Consider the following 23,352-nt stretch of genomic DNA (forward strand, 5'->3'; position numbering starts at 1 on the left):
AGCTGACTTCCTGCCCTTTGGGCAGGGGGCTGGACTCGATGATCTCCCGAGGTCCCTTCCAGCCCTAATGTCTATGAAATCTATGAAATATGAACAGAAAACTCAAAAGGAACTCTTCTAGGAAACACCCTTCCACCCCCGCCACTACTTCTCTTTCCTTTTGTGCTTGTTTTTAATTAAGGACAGGGAGTAGAATGCAAAATGGCTAGTGGTGGACTTCCTATGTTACACACACTGCAGAGTGATTTCCTTGAGCTTAGCTAAGATGTTGGTGCAGGAGCATCTAATAGCAATGGAAAACCTAAATAGCAACTGAGAACCAGAAGGAAAGCAGCAGAGAGTGAATGGAGGGTCCCTCACCCTGAGGAATAACTAGAGAAAGGCTTAAAAAGGACTTTCAGGAGAACAGAGCCTTGTGCCTGTGTCGTGGTGATCAAGGTGGCCCAGTGAGAGAGGATAAACCTAGAAAAGGGATCTGCATGAGCCAAACAGGTGTTCAGTCCAAAGGGAGTGGCCAGTGAACTCTTATGGGACAGATACAGGGCCAGTAACAGGGCAACTCATAAGGCATGCATGTGGGTGCATGTGCACCCCCTGAGCATGGTGGTGCACCCCCTACAAAAAGGCACTTCTGAACGGACGCTGCTCGCCACCCTGCCGCCAACACCACCGGCGGCGTCTGCAGGAGCTCCCACTTACCACCACCATGCTTCTGCCACCGCCATGCCCCCCAGCCCCTGGGAGCATGTGTCGTTCATAGCCAGTACAACAGGGAGTGTGTGAGAAGGACTGCTGCCTATCAGGGCAGGCAAAGCCCATGTCACACACTTATGGAAGGGCTCCCAGCCACCCAACAAACTCTGTAGCTTGACCAAAAGGACTAATAAGAAATATGCTACTACTTCTGAATGGACTGAGAGAGGTTTCCTAGGTAATAGGTCTGAAGATGCTAAATCCTTTATGGCTTGTTCCCAGCAACGAAGTTAAGCATTATTGGGTGCATCTACACGTGCAATGAATGTGCCTGAATCTTCTGCATAGAAAATTCAGGCGTATTAAATTGTGGCCCCACATGTATCTGAATGTGCACCCATCAGGAGCAAATTTTCTCCCAACAAGAGCAATTCAATCTAGGGCTTCTCCTTCCCTGTTCTGCCCCATTCCAGCAGACGGGGAGCTCCAGATTCCTCCAGGTGCCAGTCCCAGGCTTGTAGGGGACATGGAAACTGGTCCTGTCTCCATAGGGTAGGGGAGAACTGTCCTGGCTGCCCGCTGTCCCTGCTCCCTGTAGCCCCTGCTGCTTAAGCTGACTAGGAGCAATTTGCTCCTGGTCAGTGTCTATATGTGTACTTCAGTGCATTAATTTAATGTGCTGATTTCTAGTACCTGTATGAACAGTAATTGCTGTTCATGTGCAGATGGTGACACTTCACTGTGCAGTAGATTAATCTAATGCTCAATAAAGCATCTCATGTAAACACACCCACTGAGTACTCAGTGACAGCAGCTTCTTGCTTTTTTTGCCCTGTTGGATAAACTATCACATCCTTAGGCTACATGCCCAGGCATTTAGGGGGACTACCAGGTGCCAGACCCCAAAGACATTCATGTAGCAAGGGATGGGTGACTAGGATACCACCCCTGGCACTCACTCAGATGGGGCACAACAAGCATGGCAGCTGTCACCACAGCCAGCCCAGCTGCCACCTCTGCTGCAGCCAGCCTGGCTGCTCCTGCTGGCTCTGCTGCTGCCACCACCCAGGGCACAGAAACCTGGTAGCTATGCCTCTACCCCAGTGGGAATAATAGATTAAATGCTTTCAAGTCACCTAATGTGCCATAAAGTATCCCAAGGGGTTTGCTGTCTCCTCATGCTCCAGCTATCCTATCAGGTGCTAGCCAGTTTTGCAGCTTCCAGTGCAATGGGGACTCCCAGCCATCTCAGAGCTCTGTGCAGTCACAAGGCTTGAACTGCTCTAACATTGCCCCTGGTGTCAATTCAGGTGGATAGATTGGTGCTGCTGCCTCTGAACCAGTGACGTTGTGACCTTTCATATGGTGGCTCCAGGCTGCTCCATGTGACTGCACAGTGCACAGGTTCTTGAGAGTAGCTCTCAGTATAACACATGGTCCACAGTTAAAGCTGTGCTGTACTGCCTCTGAGAACACCGTATGATAAATAATTTGTAGTAACACATGGTTTTAATTTCTTTAATATAGAGTGTGTTTTTCTGTAGAAAGCACTGAAAAGCTACATAATTAATCAACCTACTACTCATGTATAGCATTGGAGACATCTGTGCATGTAGAGTGGTGCTTGGTTTTCCAAAGTGACACAACCATGTGTTGGTGTTCTGGAAAATGCCTGATCAAACCCATCGCATTCTCAATTTCCTGTCTTTAACAGGCTGGGTATGAGGAAGCATGCTGTTCCAGCATTATTTGCAACAGAAAATGAATTAGTTACATTAATATGTTGCCCCCAAAAGCAGGACCACTGCTGACTTACCACATCAATTATCTGTAGCAGAGACAATTGTAGCTCCACGAGAAGAGGCTGGGAGTCATTCACCACAGGCCTTTCAAGGCGATTGTAGTTTTTCAGCAGTTCTCTATACAAGCGCCTCTGGCTCTCGCCCTGCTGAGAAACTTGCAAAAAAAGAGAGAGAGTGGTGTTAATTAAGCAGCCTGATCAGATCAGAAGGTCCATTTGGTTTTGGATGCTCTTATTCTGATTATGAAAGCCGTATCACAGAAAGTGAGTGTCTTTCTCTTTGCTCATGCTATGTTCCACAGCTCCATAAAACCCTGTGCACTTATAGGTACCATTTGCCTGTTTCTATTGTGCTGCAACCGAAGAGCTTGACCTGCGTGAGCTGGCCAGGAACAGTTAGCTTGCTTTGTCAGAAAGGCACTGCCGAAGCACTAGGTCTGTCTAAGGCAGTAGTGTGCAAGCAGGAAACTGTGGAGCCCTATCACTTCTCTCAGCAAACTCAGACAACTGTTTCTTATAACCAGCGAACTTGCAATTTTGGTCAGTCTGGCGAATGAGGAGTTACATGGGCTAATATGACATAGGATTTCTTACTGGTTCAGACCAGGGGCCTTTCTGAGCCCAGCAACCTGTCTCTGGCAATGCTCAGGAGTTATTCTTTCAGAAGAAGACACAAGAAACCCCTGTATGGGTAGTGTGAGGGTTATGTGGTTGAACTGTTTGGATGTTCCCTGCTGAAAGTGGTATTTTTGGATGGGCTTTGTTCTGGCAGCAAAAGGGTTAATGGCTGGATTGCAGTGGAGCTAGGTATGACCTGGCTCATGGCGCTGGGCCCTCTGGATGGTGCTGGAAGGGCCATTCCTGAGAACTGGGATCTTTATATAGAAGCAGGGGAGCTGGAGAGTGCGTATGCATATGCCTGCGTGAGTGTCTGCCAGTACACAGCTTGCTGGGGACCACTGAAGCTTGCTGATGTGCCGCCCCAGAGAGCAGAGACGAAGAGAGTCTGCCTCGTGAGGATTGCAGCTAGGAAGTCTGGAGCGGTGGATCAAAGACATGCTGTTAAGGCGGGCAGGGAAGCCGAGACCTCCAGGGATGAGAGGTAGTTTCACTGCAGAGACAGTGAGGAACAAAGAAGTAAGCATTGGGCAGGGGTGAGAGTGAAGCGCTAGGAGGCAGTGGGTGTTGAACTTTTTTTGTTGTTGTTCTGTCTACCCCAGGCCTGTGGTCGTGTTTTGCCCTGGTTATTAAATTTTTATCCCTGAAATATATCTGCCCCTGTCATTTGGTATTTCACCTCAAGATAAGTTTGCCCTGTCTTGGCTATAACTCGGGGTCCCCTCAGGCAGTTATAGAATAGTATGCGTATGCTTATAGGGCATTTGCTTCCCAATCCCAGACACAGGGGCTGCCTGATGGTAGGAAGCTTGAGAGTGGAAAGTGTGTGGCTAGGTCTGTGCTATGGTAGATGCCTGAACATGTTCTTACTGTCCATGGATCTGGTTGTGGCAGACCCTTGGCCAGATGCGAAGTGTGGGAAGTAGCGAGGACTCCCCATTTCCCTGCCCTTTGTGGGGCTCATAAGGGCCGCAGCAAACTGCAGCCTCTGTGCTCAGAGGGTCCAGGCTGCCTATCCAGATCTTCTGCCACAAACGGCGGAAAGAAGGCAGAGCTATGACTGTGGTGAATCACATGCCAATTAAAGGACCAGGGGAGAGAGCCGGGCTCCATTGAAATCAAATTGCAAAACTCCCACTGAATTCACCAGGGTCAGCATTATCACTCTGAGATACTGCAATTAAAGGAGGAGAGCTGTGGATGAGGTGGTTTCTCTGTGTATTTCGTGCTGCCCTTGAGAAGAAGCTGCTCTGAACTGCTGCAATAGGAGATGGTAACAAATAGGCGTCTGACCCCACGCAAATGTCTAATCCTTTTAAAATCCCACCAGACCCCTTTCTTTCGTAATCTTTGCTGTGGTGAGTCCCATGCTGTGAAATTGTGTGTTGCAGGAGGAGGATGGTTACATTCCTAATCTTTTTAATTCCTCGTAGATTTTTAATCTTTACTTTCAGTGGATTCGCCTTCTTTGTACAGGGAAAGAAGCACATTTTCTCCTATTTACCTCCCATCTTCTCTGGGACACGTTATTTTGTAAACCTCTGCTTTTCTCTCTCCACCCTCCCCCCCACTCTTGCTCTTGCCTTTTCTCCATCAAAATGTCTTTAACTTCCACCTATATGGAAGGCTTTCCAATAATAAAGCCTTCTAGTAATTTCCATTGCTCTTTTCTCTGTCTCTAAGCAGAGCAACCTTTTCCTATGATAGGGTGACCCGAATGAATGCAGCATTCAAGGCAAGAATGTTTCCTTGATTTATGCAATGGTATTACATTAATTGCAGTCATATCCCCATACCCTGATGTTGCAAAGCTCTTATATATGTGCTTAATCTAGCTTCACCAAAGTATTCATATGCACGTGGTGTGTAAGAATATTAATGATTAGGAGTTGCTTATTATGCGTGTACAGTGCCTGGAACAGTAATGACACTGTCTCTGGCTGGGGGCCTCCAGGCTCCACTGCAATGCACATTAATAATGATAATTTCATGCTTTTTTTTAATACAACACAACGCTATGGCTGCTCATTTTGAACATTGCAGCACTCTAAACAGATGTTTTCTATGAGCATAATGGTATGCTGTGGGGAAGGAAAAGGGGGGAGGATTTTCCTCTGTGGTTATAGCAAATATCCTTTTGACAATCCAAATAAATCAACCAGCTTATCTTTCTCCAGTCATTTATTGTGCTCTAAGGAGCCTAGCGGACTGGAACAGTATGTATTTTCTTTGCAGAAACTAGGCCTGTTTAATAATTTCACATGTTCTAGAGCTCCTATCTAAGGCTGCTTGCAGACGTTAAAAAAAACCAAACCCACATTTTACTGAAAGAAGCAGCACATTACTTCAGCTTGGCTCTGCAGCATCTGTAAAATTGGGCACTTCGGTGGGATTTTTGGCACTTTTATCTAAAGCTGATTCAATCAGCTATAAGATAAGAGTGCCAAAACAGCCCCAGTAAAGCGCCAGATCTTTACAGCACTGCCGAGCCAGGTTGAAGTAATGTATAGCTTCTTCTGAGTATGCATTGGACTGAGCATGGGAACGTGCAGAGTTTCAAGTAGAGCACCATTTCTGTTTTGTTTTGTTTTTTAATATCTGCAAACATGTTTGTAATTTCCAAGGTCATCACACATGCTTGCTATTTTAAAGATATGTGAATTTCCCACCACCTTATGTGGTAGCTAATTGCAAGAAAAATTTGTGTATTTTTGTTAGCAGCTCTACTGCTTCATATTCCTGGTCCTCCTGAACACCTTGGACAGTACCATATGGGTGACCTATTGCAATTCAAATGATCTGGTTGCTACATCACTGATTTTTTTGACATTACAATCTAGGATAGTACCTCATCCTTACGGTCAGCAAAGACTAGCTCTGGCTTAGGTATCTCTACTACACACGATTGCTTGTTTGCTTCTTTAACTGTATCTCTTTCAGTCCAACCAACTCATTGATTTGCTTGCAAGTTTCCTTATTTATTTTGCATTTCTTTGGCTGTTTCCAGATTCTCTTTTCACTGGCCCTAATTGAAGTTCCTTTCTATTGCCTTCATATGAGCTCTGTTTTCACTTTCTTAATGATACCTTTATAGTTTAAATTGACTCTTGTCCTTTCCAACATGCCTGTTCCATTTTATCTTGCTTCCACGTTTGTTTGGGAGTATGCATGTCTTCTGCTCTGGTTGCAAAAGAAGCCTGTGCTCTGATCCTAAGTACTTAATGTCACTTTTCTTCAGCTTTTACACAGTCAGCTTTGTTTCAGCTTTTGAAAAACAAATCCTACATCATTTGTTTTGATTTTATGAGGCTGATGAGGGGACTGGGGCTGATGAGGGGGCTAAAAACATGAGCCCTACATTGAAGAAGTCAACTATTCAAAAGCGAGGCTAGAGTTAAGCTTACCCTTGAAACCATAACTCCCATTCCTACCATGTATGCAGGCATTACATCCCGTCTGACACAGGAAGTGACATGTATTATGGAACAGACTGATCTATGGGACATAGGAACTGAGCAGCAGAACCAAAACCAAAACTCAGGTTTCTGGGCCCTGCTCTCTTGCTTTAATGAAATAAAAAACGTATTTTCTCTCCTTGCAAACCCAAGCTTTATTCACTGTCCTTCTTGTGCAACAAATGAAGCTGGGCTATTTTTAAAAAAATACATGATCATTAAATCAAAGGCCCTCCCCCAATGAATACATAAAAGCAGCTGAATAGAATGGCCTTATTTCTGACATTTCCTAACAAGAGCACCTGACATTTACAATATTAACACTCTTCTGTTGCAGATGTTTTTTGAAAAAATAGTTTTCTTGTGGTTATTTTTATAAAGAAAACAGAAAACCGTCATGTAGAGCCACACTGACCTCTGTCTGGCCAGCAGCAGAGTCTGAACCCAGGGCCCTTAGATCTAACCCCCAGACCTTTCCACTTGAGATGGAAGAATAACTGACAGTAGCAGTGCTCTGTTGTTACCCTCTGCATGAACTAACTTATGGGACATTGTGACATGTTTTGCCAGTGCCTTTCACAGCTAGTTGCAAGACAACATTAAAAGAATATGAATCAGTATTTGTGGGGCCTAATCCTGGCTTTGCAGTGAACAGTAGCTTAGGGCACAGCCAAGGACGTATGTGTGGCATATTCAATCTGAGTGACAGAGACAACAGTCTGTCCTAGTAAAAAACCAGGGCTATTATACAGGTCCCTTATAAGCAACTTTGTGCAAGCTCTGTTACCCTACTACAGGGATGATATTTCCCTGCCTCTGACAGTAGCAGTACTATGCCTTGCTTGTGAAAAAGAGCTGTCAAGCACACAGAATTATTAATGCCAGTCAATAGAAAAGCTGAGAGATATCAGTCTATTTCTGGCTTCTAACCAAGCATTCCTTCCTCTGGGCTAAAGAGGCAGCTGTTACTACTGTGTCCCAGGTGGACATTATCCAACCAAGGTCTTTTAAGTATGCTCAAGGGAGATGAAATTTGTGAGGGCCAGAAAGTCTCTGAGTTGGGTATGAGGGTATCCATGGGGTGGTCACATTTTCAGGGCAGATGGAATAATCATACATTTGAATAACAGGACCCAAGGACCATGTGCAGGAAGTGATTATTCCAATTTCTAACCTGGCCAAATCTGGGTGGACTTTCTGGGACCATCAATGATTTTATCCTAATGCAAAAAATAAGTGGTATTAAAGAGCCTGACAGGGGAAAAAACCATGGATACCAAAATGCTCTTTTAGACACAAGGACCAATGCCTGGCAGCTAAAGCCAGGCAAGTTCTTATTACAAACAAAGCTCAACTTTTTTTTGCAAAGAGAGGGTGATTTTATCTTAGGATAAATTGACAAGAGAGGTGCTGGCTTCTCCCTTTCCTGATGTCTTTGAATCAAGAAAAGGGGCTGCCTTTCTGGAAGCTGAATTTTTGCCAGACACAAGTTACTTTACTTTGCAGAGTTGTGGGACCATCCCCACTGCTGCAAGGCAGGCATGGGGTGCCTTGTCATGGCCCCAGGAGGACGGCAGCAGGGCAGCTGGCCCTCACCCTTCCCCGCCACATGTACAAATCTGGGGGGCATATGCCCCCCCATGCTCCCCCAGGGGCATGCATAGTGGCAGGGAGCCAGCCTCCCACTGCCCACCAGATGAGCCACCCAAGGCTTTGTCCCACTCCCTGCCCAGGCCCTGCAGCTCCGCATTCTGGCCCTGGGCTCCAAGCCCCAGGCCTCACACAGCCCCCAGCTCTACCCAGCTCCCCTCCTCCCTCCCTCCCTCACTATGAGGACCTCAATCCCCACTCTCAGACTTACCTGCAAGGAACTGCAGGAGCTGCTTTCCACACTTCCTGGCTGCCACGTGCATGTTTGCACATGCGTATGCACATGGTGCCCCCTGCCTGGTCACTTTCTCACTCTCCCCCCAGCCCCTTGAAGGCTGGAACTCTACCAGCTTGCTAGGGGAAACCTGCCATTTCCCATATTTTTCTCCATTGAAAGAGAAAACCCCTGTTTTTCTCCTTAAAATGAGAACATCCACATTTGTCTGTGGTGAATGGAAAATCAGGATCCCTGATAAGAAATACCCTGTAATCTGCAGGAAGTCAGATTAAATAATCTAGTTGTCTGTTCTGCATTAAACTCTAGAAACAAGTGTGTAGATCCCCAACCGACTTTCAGGACAGGAGTTGGTATCCTGTCAGAGAAGCCCAATGCTAAGTGCGGAGTTCACACATTTAGGCCCAGGATGAAATACACAGATGGAACTATGTGAAGAAATTCATGGATACCAGATGCATATGCATTAATTCTCCAGTCTAGTCTATCCAAGGCCTGCCTAAGTCACTCTACTGTCTCCTGCACATGTAAAGCAATCCTTCAGGAAGCTGAAAGGCAGCGTGTGTTACTTGTTTGAAATCTGGAATGGGTCAATGTAAAACTGCTGTCCTGGATTGCATGACACTATAGACACAGATTATGTGGAATATCTGTGCTGTTATCCCCTCAGTTGGCGGATAAGCCCTGTGAGGAGAGACTCAGGGACTTGGACCTGTTCAGGCTGAGTAAGAGAAGGCTGAGAGGTGCCCTGATAGCCACATGTAAGTACATCAGGAGAAAACACAAAGATCTGGGGGAGCAACTCTTCAGGAGGGCACCTCAAGGGAGGACAAGGACAAATAGACATAAGCTTATAGAGGGCAAATTCAGGCTACACATAATGAAGAACTTTTTCTCTGTAAGGAAGAACTTTTTCTCTTGCTAGAACCTGGAACACACTCCTATCAAAGGTGGTGCAGTCACCATCATTGGAAGTGTTCAAAAAGAGGCTGAACAGGCACCTTGCTGACCTTGTCTAAGCACAGTAACTTCCTGCCCACAGCAAGGGACCAGATTTGATGATCCTACAGGTCCCCTTCTGTTCTACAACTCTATGATTCTATGATGGAGCTGCAGCAGATTATGAAGCAATGTAATATAATTCTGAAACCCTTGAATAGCTTTTAGTTGTATCAAAAGTTTTCACCCAGTGGAGGAGATACAGATGTATTTATTATTATTATCCTTATTATCCTGCTAAGGCAGGAGCTCCTTGGGAGGGGCAGTTAGCATTGAGGGTGCTGACAGCCATACAGCTCTCTGATGTAACTCATGGCACTTTGCAGAAAGCATCATGAGTTACAGCATTCCCCGAGACCCAACAGACATTCGCTGTTGAGTCTGGGAGGGTGTGACAGGCTCCAAACTCACTTACCAGCATGCGGACATCCTAATGGCTGGGCTGGGGGCAAGCTGGCCACCATGCAGCTGAAAGGTGTGCTAGTGGTTGGTTCAGCACCAAAAGGCTCCAGATTTTAAAAAAGCCCAAAAGCAGAGCTCAGGGAGAGAAGTTGTGGGGGGAAGGGGAGGGCGGGAAGGAACACTGGCAACAGAGCTGGAAGTTCTCCCTGTGGCCAGAAGTGGCCCAGTGTGGATGGCCTGGTCCAGTAATCCAGAAGGTACAGTGCAGGCTAAAGGCACCAACAGGGTGCCAAGGGAGCACTCAGAGGCATATTCCTCAGCTGGCAGGGAGCTGATTACTCCCCACAGGGCAAAAATCCCCAGAAAAGGGGGGTAAAGCCCAAGTTGCCCAGGTGGACCCAGGTACTTACTTCAACACCAGCTGGATTTCTCCAGCCAGTGAGTCAGGTAGCGGTGACCCTATTATGCCACACTGCACCTATGGGAGTCATCACTGGAACACATAGGTCAGCTGGGGTTGGAAGAAGGTGGCATAATGGGCATGGCTGAAGCCCCTGGAATGGAGAAGCCAGCATAGAACCTTGTTAGCTGCACCTCCACCCCCCAACAAACATTCACAGAACCAGAGTGCCCCATCAGGGGACTTGCAGAAGCATTAGCAGAAAACAAGCACAAAAGGATGCACCCCATGACACTATAGTACCTGGCCAGGTGGAACACAATCCCAGAAGCAGGTTCAGAAGAGGGGCATCCTTGGGTGGATCATCCATGGGAGACAGTTGCATGGAGCACTGCCTAACCCCACATGCTGAAAGAAAGCACTCAGCAAAGGGCCATCATTCCTCTGCCCGCCACTACATCCAAGCTATTTTGGTTGAATTGTTGTTTGGTTGTAGTTTTACCAAGGCTACAGGATCACAGCCAGACCTCCTGCAGCCGTCCCTGGTTCCAGGCCTCAGCAAAGGATGGGAGGACCCCATCATCACATTAGCTTCATCATCCAAGCTGATCCAAAGACTCAAGTGGAAATGGGTGGGGTATAGGGGAGAAGGAGCCCCACAGAAGATGCCCTAGCAGAGTCAACCAGGGCACAGAAGAACTACTGAACATCACCTCCAGAAGTAACCTTCACTGAACAAAAAGTTGTGATGGGTAAGTAGCCCTGGCACAAAGTAGCCAAGGTGGTGAGTGTCACAGGGACACTGAGGTGTCCTGTGACTTAAGTAAAGAGGGTGGGCTGCTGTCAATCAGCAGGGCAGCCCCAGGTGCTGGTTGCTATGGCAACCAAGTAGGTCATGTAACCGGAAGGGAGCAGGGCCGGGCCCTGTATAAGCAGCTCAGGCTGGAGCCTGAGAGCAGTTCCCCTCCGGCCACTGCATGAGCAGGAGCTCTGCGGCGGAGAGCTGAGCAGCAGAGCCTACGGTGGCAGTTTGATGATGCGAGGGGAGAGGGAGAGCCCTGAGAAAGGTATTAGTGAGAGCCAGCGCTGTGTGTGGTTTGTGTTATAAGCCAGTGGGCTTTTTGCTTGTGTTGTAGCCGCGTGGCTCACGGTTTGTTATAACTACCCCCGGAGGACTGGGTGAGGCTGTAGGGGTGCGAGGAGGCCTCACGGGGGCTCCCCAGTAGCTTGGGGGTTCCTGGTGCCCAGCGGGGGGCACAGTAAGCAGTGCCAGTGGGGCACAGCGGTTTGTGCCTGAGAGGCGCGGCATAGGCCCCAGAGTGGGGCAACAGGTGCCAGAAGTGCTGCATAGGCCCCAGAGTGGGGCAACGGGTGCCAGAGGCGTGGCATAGACCCCATAGCGGATGAGAAGCTAGGCCCCAGAGTGGGGCAATGGGCATGAGAGGCGTGGCATAGGCCCCATAGGGGGCGAGAAGCACAGGAAGTGTGGCAAAGGCCCTGGAGGGGGGTGAGAGGCTCCAGAGAGGGCAAGGAGCGGCGGTAGAACCACAAGACAGGCCTAGTGGGGCAAGGCCCGGGCAAGGCAAGCCCAGAGGCGCCGGTAGCGGGCTGCAGGTTGCAGCAGCGGCCCAGAGGCGCCGGTAACAGGGTGCAGGTTGTTTAACCGGCCCGGAGGTGCTGGTAAAGGGGCGACAGGCACATGACCAACCCAGGGGCGCCGGTAAAGGGGTGCCAGTAGCGCAATAGGCCCAGGCGGTTCGGAGACGGGTGCCGGGGCATGACAAGCCCCAGGGGCGCCAGGCGGGTGACAAGCCCAGGGGTGCCAGAGAGGGGCACCAGGGCAGGATGAGCCCAAGGGGCGCCGGAGAGGGTGCCGGACGGCAAGGACAGAACAATGTCCAGAAACAGCTGCGAAGCTTGGGGCGTGCTAAAGGGGAGGTAGGAGGCACGCACTGCCCATAAGGCTGGGGTGAGAGCACCCCATTTGGACCGGAGGTAATACCAGCGCGGTGTCATAGGTGCAAGTAGGCAGCCTCCCATACAGAACCTAAGATCAAAGATGTGGTGGGCGAGTCGAGGGTGCTGGATTGCCTAATTGACACGGCAGGGGGCGCTAGCAGGCTCACAGCCACTCGCAGGCCCCACTCCGTGACAGCGAGACATACCCATCGATTGACATGGTGGTCATTAGCCTGTTGCAGGGTGGTTGGGGGATTGAGCTGCAGTTTGGAGCAGCTGCATGTCTGCAGCCTCTTTCCCATAGCCTTTGGGGAGAAGGTGCATGTGGCATATGGTATTTATTGCAATGGTGTTGCATATGAATCATTAAGCTTAATGTATCAGTGTTCAAAAAGTGCGCCAAAATCTTTGGCAAGACAGAGCAGCCATTAGAGGGCAATAGTACATCCACCCCACCTCACCAGAGTCCTGCCCTCTTGTTGACCTGAGTATTTCATGCCTTTCTTGCTTTGGTTGTGAAGTTTTGAATATTATAGTGGTAACTTTGAACAGCTGGTTATTAAAGCCCTAGAAGGTGCAGGACCTGGGTGTCTTCTGGAGCTTTTTGTTTTAGCCATGTGCTCAAGTTGTCTGGGCTTCCATTTGCAACATTGTTTATGGATTTGGGGTTGTTGGTTGTAGCCATGTTGGTCTAAGGACACAGGCAGACATGATTTTTTGGGTAGATGTGATATCTTTTATTAGACCAACTAAATAGTTGGAAAATTGTTCTTTTCAAGCTTTCCAGCATAAACACCCTTCAGGCATCTAGTCCTTTCCTCTAGCTTCTCCCCTTCTGATGTTGTGCAGTTCAATGGCTAATGCAACAGACTAGAATCAGAGTTGGGTTCTGACTTGATATGTGATTCAGGCAAGTCATTTACTGCCTCTGCTTTCCTTTCTTGCTTTTTCTACCTAGACTAGAAGTTATTTGGGGTAGAGACTGTCTCTCACTACAAGTCTGTGTTGTGCCTTTAGATGCTTTTGTTATATTCACTGATTCTTAATCAGGTCTATGGCCAGGATTTCCCTCTGTTTGGTGTCTACAGATGCAAAGACTAGCTCCTACTTGAAATCTACCCACAGTGTTTTTCTTCCCTCTTTTAAATAACATCTTAAATTATTTTTATTCCAGAGATGTCTCAATCTGAGCACTGCTGGCTATATATATTACCTTCATCCTTTGTTCACACTGTTTTCCAGGAATCAAGACCCTTTTGGTTTTGTGTGTTAAGTTTTTAGAAAGTGATTTCATGTTAATATTTTATTGTTTTTCTTTCCTACTTTGCTTTTGCAAAAGGCTGAGTGTTGTGCACACAGTTCTTGATTCACCTTTTTTTCTTAGACTTCTCATACTGCCCTCCATAACTGTTTGAAAAATAACCCTTTGCCTTCCTTTTACAAATGACTATTAGTAGGTCTCTATCAGGTCTAAAATACCTGTTCATCTTTTTTTATTTATCTTGATTCAAGATTGATTTTAGGAAGCTGTCCAGTAGTTCAGCATTTTAAAGTCTTTACTACTAAGACTCCCGCAGTTCCAACTCCCCTCCCCCAACATGCTCCTGCTTTTCTAGTCTTTGGTCTCATTATAGCAAATTAGCAAATTATATTGCTCAGTAGATGAGGTTTACATCCTAACAAGCTTTTAAGAGAACTTTTTTTAAATACTAAAAAGGACTGAGTATTAGGCATTATTAAAATATCCTAAAGCTCTTCTAGATTCTTATGGAATATTGCTGTTCAAATATGTGTTTTTGCAGTAGCTTCTTATTGGATTCTTACAAAGCTTCTAGCTAGGTTTGCATAAGGAATGTATGTGACACTTTGTCATATGGGGATTAACAAACATTTGTCTTGTTTTAGTTTTAAGAATATAAAATATAGGAGGGGGCAAAATGTGAAGATTTGGAGTAGGGGTGTCAAACTGATACAGCCTTGTAGGCCAGATGAGTAGCATGGGGCTGGTCCACAGGCCAGGTCAAGCTTACAGACCCTCTCCTCCTTCTCCAGCATACCTGGAGCAGTTGCTCCAGTCAGTCTGTGCATAGTGCAGTTCCCATAGTGCTGGAATCAGCACCCCACATGGCACAGTCTGGCTAGAGCAGCAGTGGTGCTGCACACTCTGGCCATCCCAGCTGGACAGCACCACATGCAGCGCCACCTCCAGCCAATTTGGGACCTAGGCTGCACATGGCACTTGCGAGTGCCATGTGCAGCACAGGTCCCAAACCAGCTGGAGTAGGCACCATGTGCAGCACACATCCCAGGGCAGCTGCCAGATGCAGGATGAGTCCCAGACCAGCTGGAGTGGCCACCAGATCAGGTAGATTGGGGAAGATGCAGGGGGTCTGTGGGCCCAATCCAGCCAGCAGACTGGCCCCACACCGGAAGTGTGCATCATGTCCTGTGTGGGTCTGATCAGATCCAGAGGCAGTACCAGGAGCCAGATGGTGGGGCTCTGCAGGCCGTATGTTTGACACCCCTGCTTTAGAGCATAAACTGTTTTTCAGATGTCTGTACAGAAGCCTAAGAATAGGGAAACACATTAGAAAAATATGTATTCAATTCACTTTGGGTAAGACATGTGGACACATGGTTCAGTGTGTGTGCACAAGTATATACAGATTCAGAGGATGTAAAGCATGTCATTGCCATATGTCACTTAGTCCCAAAAGATGTGAATGTGTCCTGTCTGTTTTTGTTCTTATGTGCAGTCAGAGCTATGCCACAACTGCCAGCATGTTATTTTTATTTTAATGCCCTCAGCCCTGAGTATCGTATGTACAAAAAACTACCAGGAAGAAGTACTGTGAAAACTATTCTTCTTCAGGTAGGAAAGGTTTAACATCTCATCTCCTCATACATATATGCTCTGTGTTTGACTTTTTCTTGTATACAGTTAAAACTTCTTTTATATGCTTGATTCTCACATGCAGATCTCACTGCATGCCCATGAATACTGTGAAAAATATTCTGTGATTTCTGAACAGATGGAGCTACATTTTGTTGGTCTAACGACTAATGTAAAGGAGTAGAGGTTGACTGCTGGTCTCTTCGTATTGGCCAGACTTAAATGTTGCTTGAGGATGGGAAGAGAGGCCCCAGCTTGGCACAGAATGATGTGACACAGAAGCAAAACAACATACCAGAGAGATAATGCAGATTGTTTTGTTACATAATAAAAAGATTGACTTTTTTAAGTGCACCTGCTGGAATGATGCAGATGTGTTAATGCCAAGAAATGTGCAGCACAAACAGAAAAATTACATAACGTGTCATTTCTTTGTTGCTTCCCTACAGAATATATCATCACTTTATAGACTAGGTTGTGTTGTTCTGAAATTATAGTCCCTTTAGAGGGAAGGTTAATTGTACATTCGAAGCATTAATCACAAGTGCTTAAAAGATGTTATTTCTGGGGAGAGTGCAAGTGACTAAAGTAAGAAGGGCTACACAGTGAATGCATATACATGTGAAATTAACTTTGGCACATATAATAAAGGAGTTATTCCTCCCGGGTGCCATGTTTACATGTGTGGCCGGGACTGCGGGATGTTGACCTGGGTCAAAGCAGCCCTGGCTGGCAGAGGGTTGGGGCGCGGGGGGGCACACAATCTGTATCTCAAAGTGTTTGCAGTCTAAATAGACAAGACCAGCAAAGGGTGGACGACAGACTGAGAACTGGTATGCAGAGGGGTCATTTGCTCCAATTCACATAGGAAGCAGAGCCAAAAATCAAACCCAGATCTTGTAACTCAAGAATCACCCTTATTCTGCCTGCAGACACAACCTGCAGGTCAGATCCAGCCCATGGAGACATTTCGTCTGTCTTTTGGGGCTCCTGGGGGGGCAGGAATTCAGGGGTGAAGGTAAGTGGGGACTGAGGTCCACCACTGAAATCTGGAATACGGAGACCCATTAGGGGGGTGCATTTCAGTTGTGGGGGGGTGCAGGGGCGAGTGATGTCTATATTAACTGCTGCGTTACTGCCACTTACCCAATAGGGCAGGCAAATTGAACACCCCCACTTTATACAAATAATGTTTTATCTTTTGCCAAACAAATCACAGGCCCACCGTCTCCAAGCTCTTTCAGAAAGCTCTCCTGGCAATAGTCATGCTAATAAAAGCTGAACTACTTTGCATCTTACTGATACAAAACAAAGCACTTGAAGAAAACAGTGAAATTAGTCCCAACACCCCTGCAATCTGGAAGAACTGTCAGCTGTGTCAAGGTATAGTGTGGGTCACGTTAGAAGAAAAAAAAATCATGGGAGCTTTATCTTTAACTGCAGAAGCCTACGTAACACAGCACTTTTGAAAATCTCCCTCTAACAATCAGATCAGCCACAGTCATTTATTTCTTCTGTTTATCCATGTCTTCCAATGCTACTCTAGGCTTTAGACAGGGGTGATTGTCCCAGAAACAGCTATTTTACTGAAATAAAATGTATTTCCTCCGACGAAGCATGGGCTTTTCTGCCTACAATATAGTCATTGGGCTAGAGAAATATGCTCTACTGGGTCTAAATGGAGTCACACCTTTTACTTTCTAAGTCTCTGCAGTGTACACTTTAAGTTATCTAGCCTCTAACCCTGTCACTGCTGGGTCACAGTGGATAAATGGAAAGGACTATGTCCTTTGTGACATCAGATCTGATTATGTTGTGACCATCAAAGCAGTCTGCTCACCCTTTTCTCCTGAATGTTGAGGAACTGGACATGAGATGGTCTTCTAAGGTGGGACATGAAATGAGGTCCTTTGTTACGCAAAGATGGCATAAAGCCCCTTTGGATCAAATGCAGCTTTGATGTAAGCAGGTGCAGTTGAGGCTCCTTTGTCTAATTTGGCCCTTAGTCCAGGCTCTGCATCTTCAATAAAGACAATGGACAGAGGTCCTAAATCTGAAATCCTGCCAGTGCAAGTGACTGCTGTCAATAGGGGCTACTTCAATGGGGAATAAAATCTGCTTTTTCCATATTTAAGATTCCAGGGAGGGAGTCAGTGTCATAGCGAAGTTGAATGCTGCTTTTAAAGTTCTCTTTTTGATAGGGAAAGGAGTGACCAGCTCCATCTGATCAAATTATAGTGGCAATTGATCAAAAGAGGACCCTTAGGAACCTGATTCAGAAACCCTTGGAGGTATTGTTAGAAGTACTGTACTTTATTCTGGCAGATTTTAATCAGCCGTGCCTCTCCAGATATCATGTCTGAATACTGGCCATAACCTTAAGCATAGCCTGTTTTCTAAGTCTGCCCTGGATGTCAGCAAGGCTTCAGTGACACTTTCAAAGCATTCCTTTGTGCCTGTCTGCATTTGTCTATCGGCTTTCAAGTGGTCAGATGTAGTTTCTTTTATGGGTACAATACTGGCAGCATTGGGCTTTGGTTTGGCCTTCCCCCCACTGTTCCAGCTGAGAGAATAATTAAGTGTGAAAACCAAAGCCACCTTTGCTCCTGCAGCATGGCAAGGGTCATGTTGACTTTGACCTATCCAGTCCAAGAGCAGAAATGGGAAGCTAAGAAGAAGAGAGCTTTTGGGCAGTGTTGATACAAGTAATCAAATTCTGATTTCACTTTACGCTGGTTTTATCCTTGATTTAATTTAGGAGTGACTCCTGATCTACACCACTGTAAATGAGAACAGAATTCACTAGTCCCCTCCAGGGCCTGTCCCTCATCTGACACTATATTGCTGTGAATCAGAAACACAGCTATGGAAGCAACGCTGTTATAGTGGAGTAAACAGATCTGCATCAGGAGTGAGAGTGCAGACTCTCTCAAGGTGAAGAAATCTCTTTTTCAGGTTTCTGAATTGGCCTTCTCAGATGGGAGTACCCCAGCAGGCAGGCTTCCTTTCAACTGTCCCATTTCCAGGACCTGTGTCAGTTAGCTTTGAACCTGGTTTCTCCCTTGGCATGAAGGGTGTGGATAAGTGACTTCTGAAAGCCTGATAGCACAAGGGGCTGCTGTCAACAGAGGCTACTTCAATGGAGAAGAGAAGAGAGTTACCTACAGCAGTTGTCTTGAACTTGTCCCTATTTCTGTAGATAAGATGGGGGTGGGGAGGAGAGTGGGTTGTCATAACCTTCATTTACACTTCTTAGGGCTGGAAGCATGTGTCCAGGATTGCTGCCAGGCATGTGTCTGCATATGCACCCAGAATCATAGCACACTGAGCTGTGACAAAGCAGCCCCAACTACCAGGGGACCCCGGGGGTTAGCCTGCCAGCCTGTGGCTGCTCCCCCTGTCTTAGTGTGCTGCAGAGGGGCTGGCTGAGACACAAGGGTGCTTCAGCATGGGGCTAGCCAGGAGGCAGCCACCACACTGAAGCACCCTCATGCCCCAGCCAGCCTCCTCTAGCATTTACGTGTGCATCGCTGCTGTGGAGTAAATTAATTTACTTTAGCCTAATAGGGGTGCATGTGTAGACATGAGACATTTACTGCATAGCTAATTAGTCAACTGCAGTAAATGTCTTGTGTAGATGTGCCCTCTTTTTACTGACCTATGCACAATAACCAGGATCTGATGATTAGACAGGGTCTAAGACCTTCACACCTGCACTAATGGATTTGTGTTTAATTTGCCTGGAAATCAGCTGTCTGAATATTTTAGGCAGCTTTGAAAATATCAGCCTTGTGTGATAGCAGGCTAAATGGCTCTTAAGTTCTTGCCAGCTGAGGTGTTCCTGATTCGTATACCTTAGAGCAGGGGTAGGCAACATTTTTTGGCCAGAATGCCGAAAAAACCACAATGTCTACCTTGGAAGTTGCTGACCCCTGCCTTAGAGACACTGTTTTTGCCTAGCCAAATGAGAGGTCCAATTTTGACCAAAAATAAGTCTAGTGAAGCCAATGGAGCTGTGTCAGTATGACATCAGGCGGATCACCACAGTTTTTGCTCCCTTCCCCACCTTCACAGTAGTAAAATGGTGCGGACCTGAAGTAGTCTTTATTCTTATGAACCCACATCATTTAATGTATGCTGTGGAGCATGCATTGAAGAGGTAAAAGCTGAGGCAGGTCAGCTCACTTGGTTAGAAATAAATCTAAATTCACCTGGCTCCTTGGAGGAAGATCTTGTTTTTAAGACATGGCATGACCAAGGAGTGTTAGTCTGTTGTAAATGTTGAGCTTTCCAAAGTCAATTTGCAGGACTTCATTGCTCAACTCCTAATAAAATACTCGAGTCAGCTTTGGAAGTGTCCACTAAAATCTTTTCCTAAAATGAAGTGTTCTTCTTTTTAACTGCTGGAGGGTCTCAAGCAAAATCACAACTGTGTTGTGCTAGACACTGGGTGAGCTGACATTGCAGTCGGCAAATGCAAGCAATGGGAGGAGAAACAGATGCAGTGACATTTCCAGGGACATGCAGCACATCTGTAGCAGATCTGGGAACACAGATGACTATTTTATCTTCTTCAGTGAGCTATGCAGTATACTGGCCAGCTTCTGAAAGTGCACTTAATAACTCATAACCCCGCAAATTTAAACAGCCTACCAGTAAGCTAGTGAAAATACTCATGCATAGTTTGTACTGTTCAGTGAAATCCTGTCAACACCTTCCATGCCAATATTATCACCATGCTATCAATGCGGAGCAGTAAACAATAGCCTTAACAATCTAGCTGGGGCATTTGCCTTCCCTGATATGCCAGAGATGCCTCCCAATTACTGCATTAGGACCAGGGGAATCAATGGCAAACAACTTTCCCATGGGAAGCAGCATTTGACTTTGGGAATAAATACTTATTACTCTCTGATTGGATTTAAAGGGCCACATTTACGTCTAGGTAAATGAGCACAATTCCACACTGCTGAATGGAGTTGCACCCAATTGCTCCAGTGCTGAATCTGGCCCAGTGTCTGCCTGACTTGCTTTTCTGCACTGAGGAGAATGCTTGGCTTTTTTCCTGGAGTCCTTTGCTTTGTGGGATTTCTTATGCAGCTTCTACAACTGCTTGAAGCCGTGAGTCAAAGGTGTTGTATACAAAGCTGCTATTCTTTTTTCTTTTTCTCTTAAGAAAATACATGCTAGTAGCTGTGCTGTCTTTCTTGGGTTTCTGTATCCTCTTTTTGTGTTTCCAGATATTCCTCTTCAGGCTAAATTTCAATGTGCTAATGACTTTTTTTTGAACATGGTCACAAAACATTCAAGGGGAAATAATCTGTCATCTTGTCACACACCTTCTCTGAATCTTCCAGCTCACAGGCAGAAAATTCCCCTTCCTTCAAAAGGCCAAAGGAGCTGCCAAAAGGTATTAAATGTATTTCTTGGTGCTTTCTTAGACTTGCATTAATGTCTGGGTTTTCGTTTTGGTTTTTTTTTTCTTTTAAACAATACCCTTGACTGTGTAAACTAGGGTGACTTGTATAATGTCCTTTCTAATTAAGGCATTGCTAGATGCTTCCCCTTCTATTGAAATAGAAGATGAACCTGAAAACAAAGGGCTTTTTCCAAAAAATAGCTCAATTCCATTTTTGCTTATAAATGCATAATTTGTTCAAATAGGGTAACTTTATTTGGGTCCCTAAAAAGGCACCAGTTTGCCAGTGCACTTTCACTCAGTCTGATTCATGGCTATGAGAAGCATGTACGTGAACGGCTGTTCCCTGAAAGAGGTGAAAAGCAGGAAACCAATATTTAACCTAAAATGTTTGTTTTTTAAAAAACAAAAGCTAATGTTGTTTGGTTTGAGTGCCAAAATGTAGACCCATAAATCCCACAGTTAGATACCTAAATGCAAACAGCCTGACTCTCGTTCAGAGGTGCCTTGTATAGGGCTCCAGAGAGTCACCAGTCTTGCAGACTGTCTCAAGCATTCTTAGTGGGTTAGGTGAGACCGGTCACGTCCAGATGGTCTGCATGCATGCTGCCAGAACGCTGTCTGTGATGCTGTGCCTTTAACAACCTCATCGTTACACAAAAAAGACCGCAGGCTCCTGTTCTTACTAACAAAAGTGCGTCCAGGTTTATTGTCCACAAACAAGCCTAGATGCCAGCATCTGTGGTCAGCTGGTGCATAATGCTAACCAGGTTATTTGCCATCACGGTATAGGTGAGACAACCCCTAAGCCCAATGTAATGTATTAAGGGGCACTCAAAACAACTTCATGTTTACAGCATGCATGCCCTAAATCTCACCAATTACTGAAAAAAAAAAACCCTTTAGGTGATACCATCCATGTCCTGTTTCTCACCAATTGGTGCATCCTTCCCATCAGACAGGGACACGTGTCTGCCAGGTCATTCAAACCTTTGTTTTCATGTCCTGTACCAGTCTCTATTCAGTATCAGTTGTCCTTGCAAGGTGCCTATAAGGACTAGCAAGCTACTTGCAAGCCATACATGAACTGCCTAGATCCATTCCAGTAAGGCCTACTTCAGTCCATGCTGTTTCGAGGGCCTCTGTGTGATTTGTACATGCACTGATCAATGCTTGTATTAATCTGCACTCCAGTGAGGCCTATACATGGGAAAGTGTAAAGCTACAGGCCCCAAGCTCAGGGCCAAACTCTCTCAGTATTCATCTCCTGCATGCCGATTTTCTGAGTGTGTAGGCAAACACTTACATGTGATTCACAAGATAAACCCAGACATTTCAAAAAAGAGTCCATAGTGTCAAAAACGTTCTGACTTGTTGAGGTCTTACTGAGTTATTTGCAATAGGCGAATTGCTCTATTATTTTTCACCATCCAAAAACAAGTGAAAGTATGAGCTGGCATTTTTGGTTTTTTGGGTGTCTTAGGGGTGTTTGACTTGAAAAAGGCAGAGGACCATATAGACCGTGGCCAGGTCCAGATGGGAGTGCCCATGTGGTATTTGGCACCACTGACACGTCTGCAACGCCATATACTGCACATTCAGGTGTTCTCCATGCTACAAGGGAGCAGTGCAGGGGGGATGACTCCTGGATATCCAGGGGTCCAAAAACCCTGTGCGGAAAAAAAAAAAAAAAGGTGGAGCGCTGCATGCAGGGGCAACATGCGCCGCTCGGAGCCTGGCTGGCCAGAGTCACACTGGAGCTGCTGGCCAGGCTCCGAGTGGCAGGATTGCTGCTGCTGCAGCCCCGGGAGGCCCCCAGGACCCCAGGTAAGGCTGCTGGGGCCAGCCCTCCTCTACCCCACCCAGGGTGCATGACACAGGCATTCCCAGGGGATAACTGCAGCGGCACAAGGTGTCCAACTGCTAGTTGTCCCCAGGGAACCAAACATCTGCGCACATGCAGGTGCAGCCCCTGGGGCTAACCTAGGGACAGGTGTGTCTTACACCTTTTAAAGGCGAGTCATTTTTGCAAAGCACTCTGAGGAAAGCACTTTGCTTGTGTGAGGAAAAATTACTTCACAATGAAAGCAGAGTGGCTGGCTCTGAACGAGGCTATGGGAACTCAAGCAGCCATCTCAGTTACACCTTGAGGTGAATTGGTCTCTTTCCCTCTGCTGGCTGCTGTAAATGGATGCATAACTGGACCACAACCTCATCATCCTTTGTAAATGAACCACCCAACATCAGACCTCCTTGCCCCAGACGCCTGTACACACTTGGTTGTGTCATGTGAAAGCAGGTTCCCTCTGTATTGGCACACACCTAATAAGCCGCAGACTCAGATTCTTATTCAGGCAACCGGAAGCCTCAAAGCTGCTGTCAAGTTATGCTTGAAAGTATCTCCCTGTGGCAATCTTGGGTCACTTTACCAAAGGGTGGATATTTGAAGTCAGCTTCAGGGAGAGAAGATTTTCCATTGTCTTCTCTGCGGGCAGGAAGGCAGAGGGCATAAGTGGCCATTTCTGCACTTTGCTTACTTGGAAAAGAAAGGGAGCCGAGTCCTCCTGAGTCCCTGGCCATAGTCTTTTTGATTCAGTTCAAACTCAGAATGATCTAAACCTTTGTTTTGCCTTGAGGATTGAAGCAAGCAGTACAGATTTCTTTTCCCTCAGTGTGCTAGCTGACCTGGCACAATTATGTTGCCTTAGGAAAGCTCTGGCAAAATAATATGGATTCTCATAATCCCTTACAGTCTCTGCTCTCTCTTTCTATGGCAATGCCCCCTATTTATTACAGTTTCCCCTTAGAACTAAGCCATTTTTAAACAA

The 23,352-nt window shown here is 46.4% G+C and overlaps 1 protein-coding gene across 1 annotated transcript in view; it reads right to left on the minus strand.

Moving 5' to 3' along the window:
- LOC109323690 (neuronal acetylcholine receptor subunit alpha-7-like) overlaps positions 1-23,352 on the minus strand; it is a 162,410-nt gene that overhangs the window by 131,333 nt on the left and 7,725 nt on the right. The window contains exon 2 of the mRNA XM_019555381.1: positions 2,510-2,649. Within this exon, the coding sequence (XP_019410926.1) occupies positions 2,510-2,649 (140 nt within the window). The remainder of the gene's footprint in view (positions 1-2,509; positions 2,650-23,352) is intronic.

Source organism: Crocodylus porosus, unplaced genomic scaffold, assembly GCF_001723895.1.
Source record: "Crocodylus porosus isolate Cpor-Errol unplaced genomic scaffold, CroPor_comp1, whole genome shotgun sequence".
Classification (NCBI taxonomy): Eukaryota; Metazoa; Chordata; order Crocodylia; family Crocodylidae; genus Crocodylus; species Crocodylus porosus.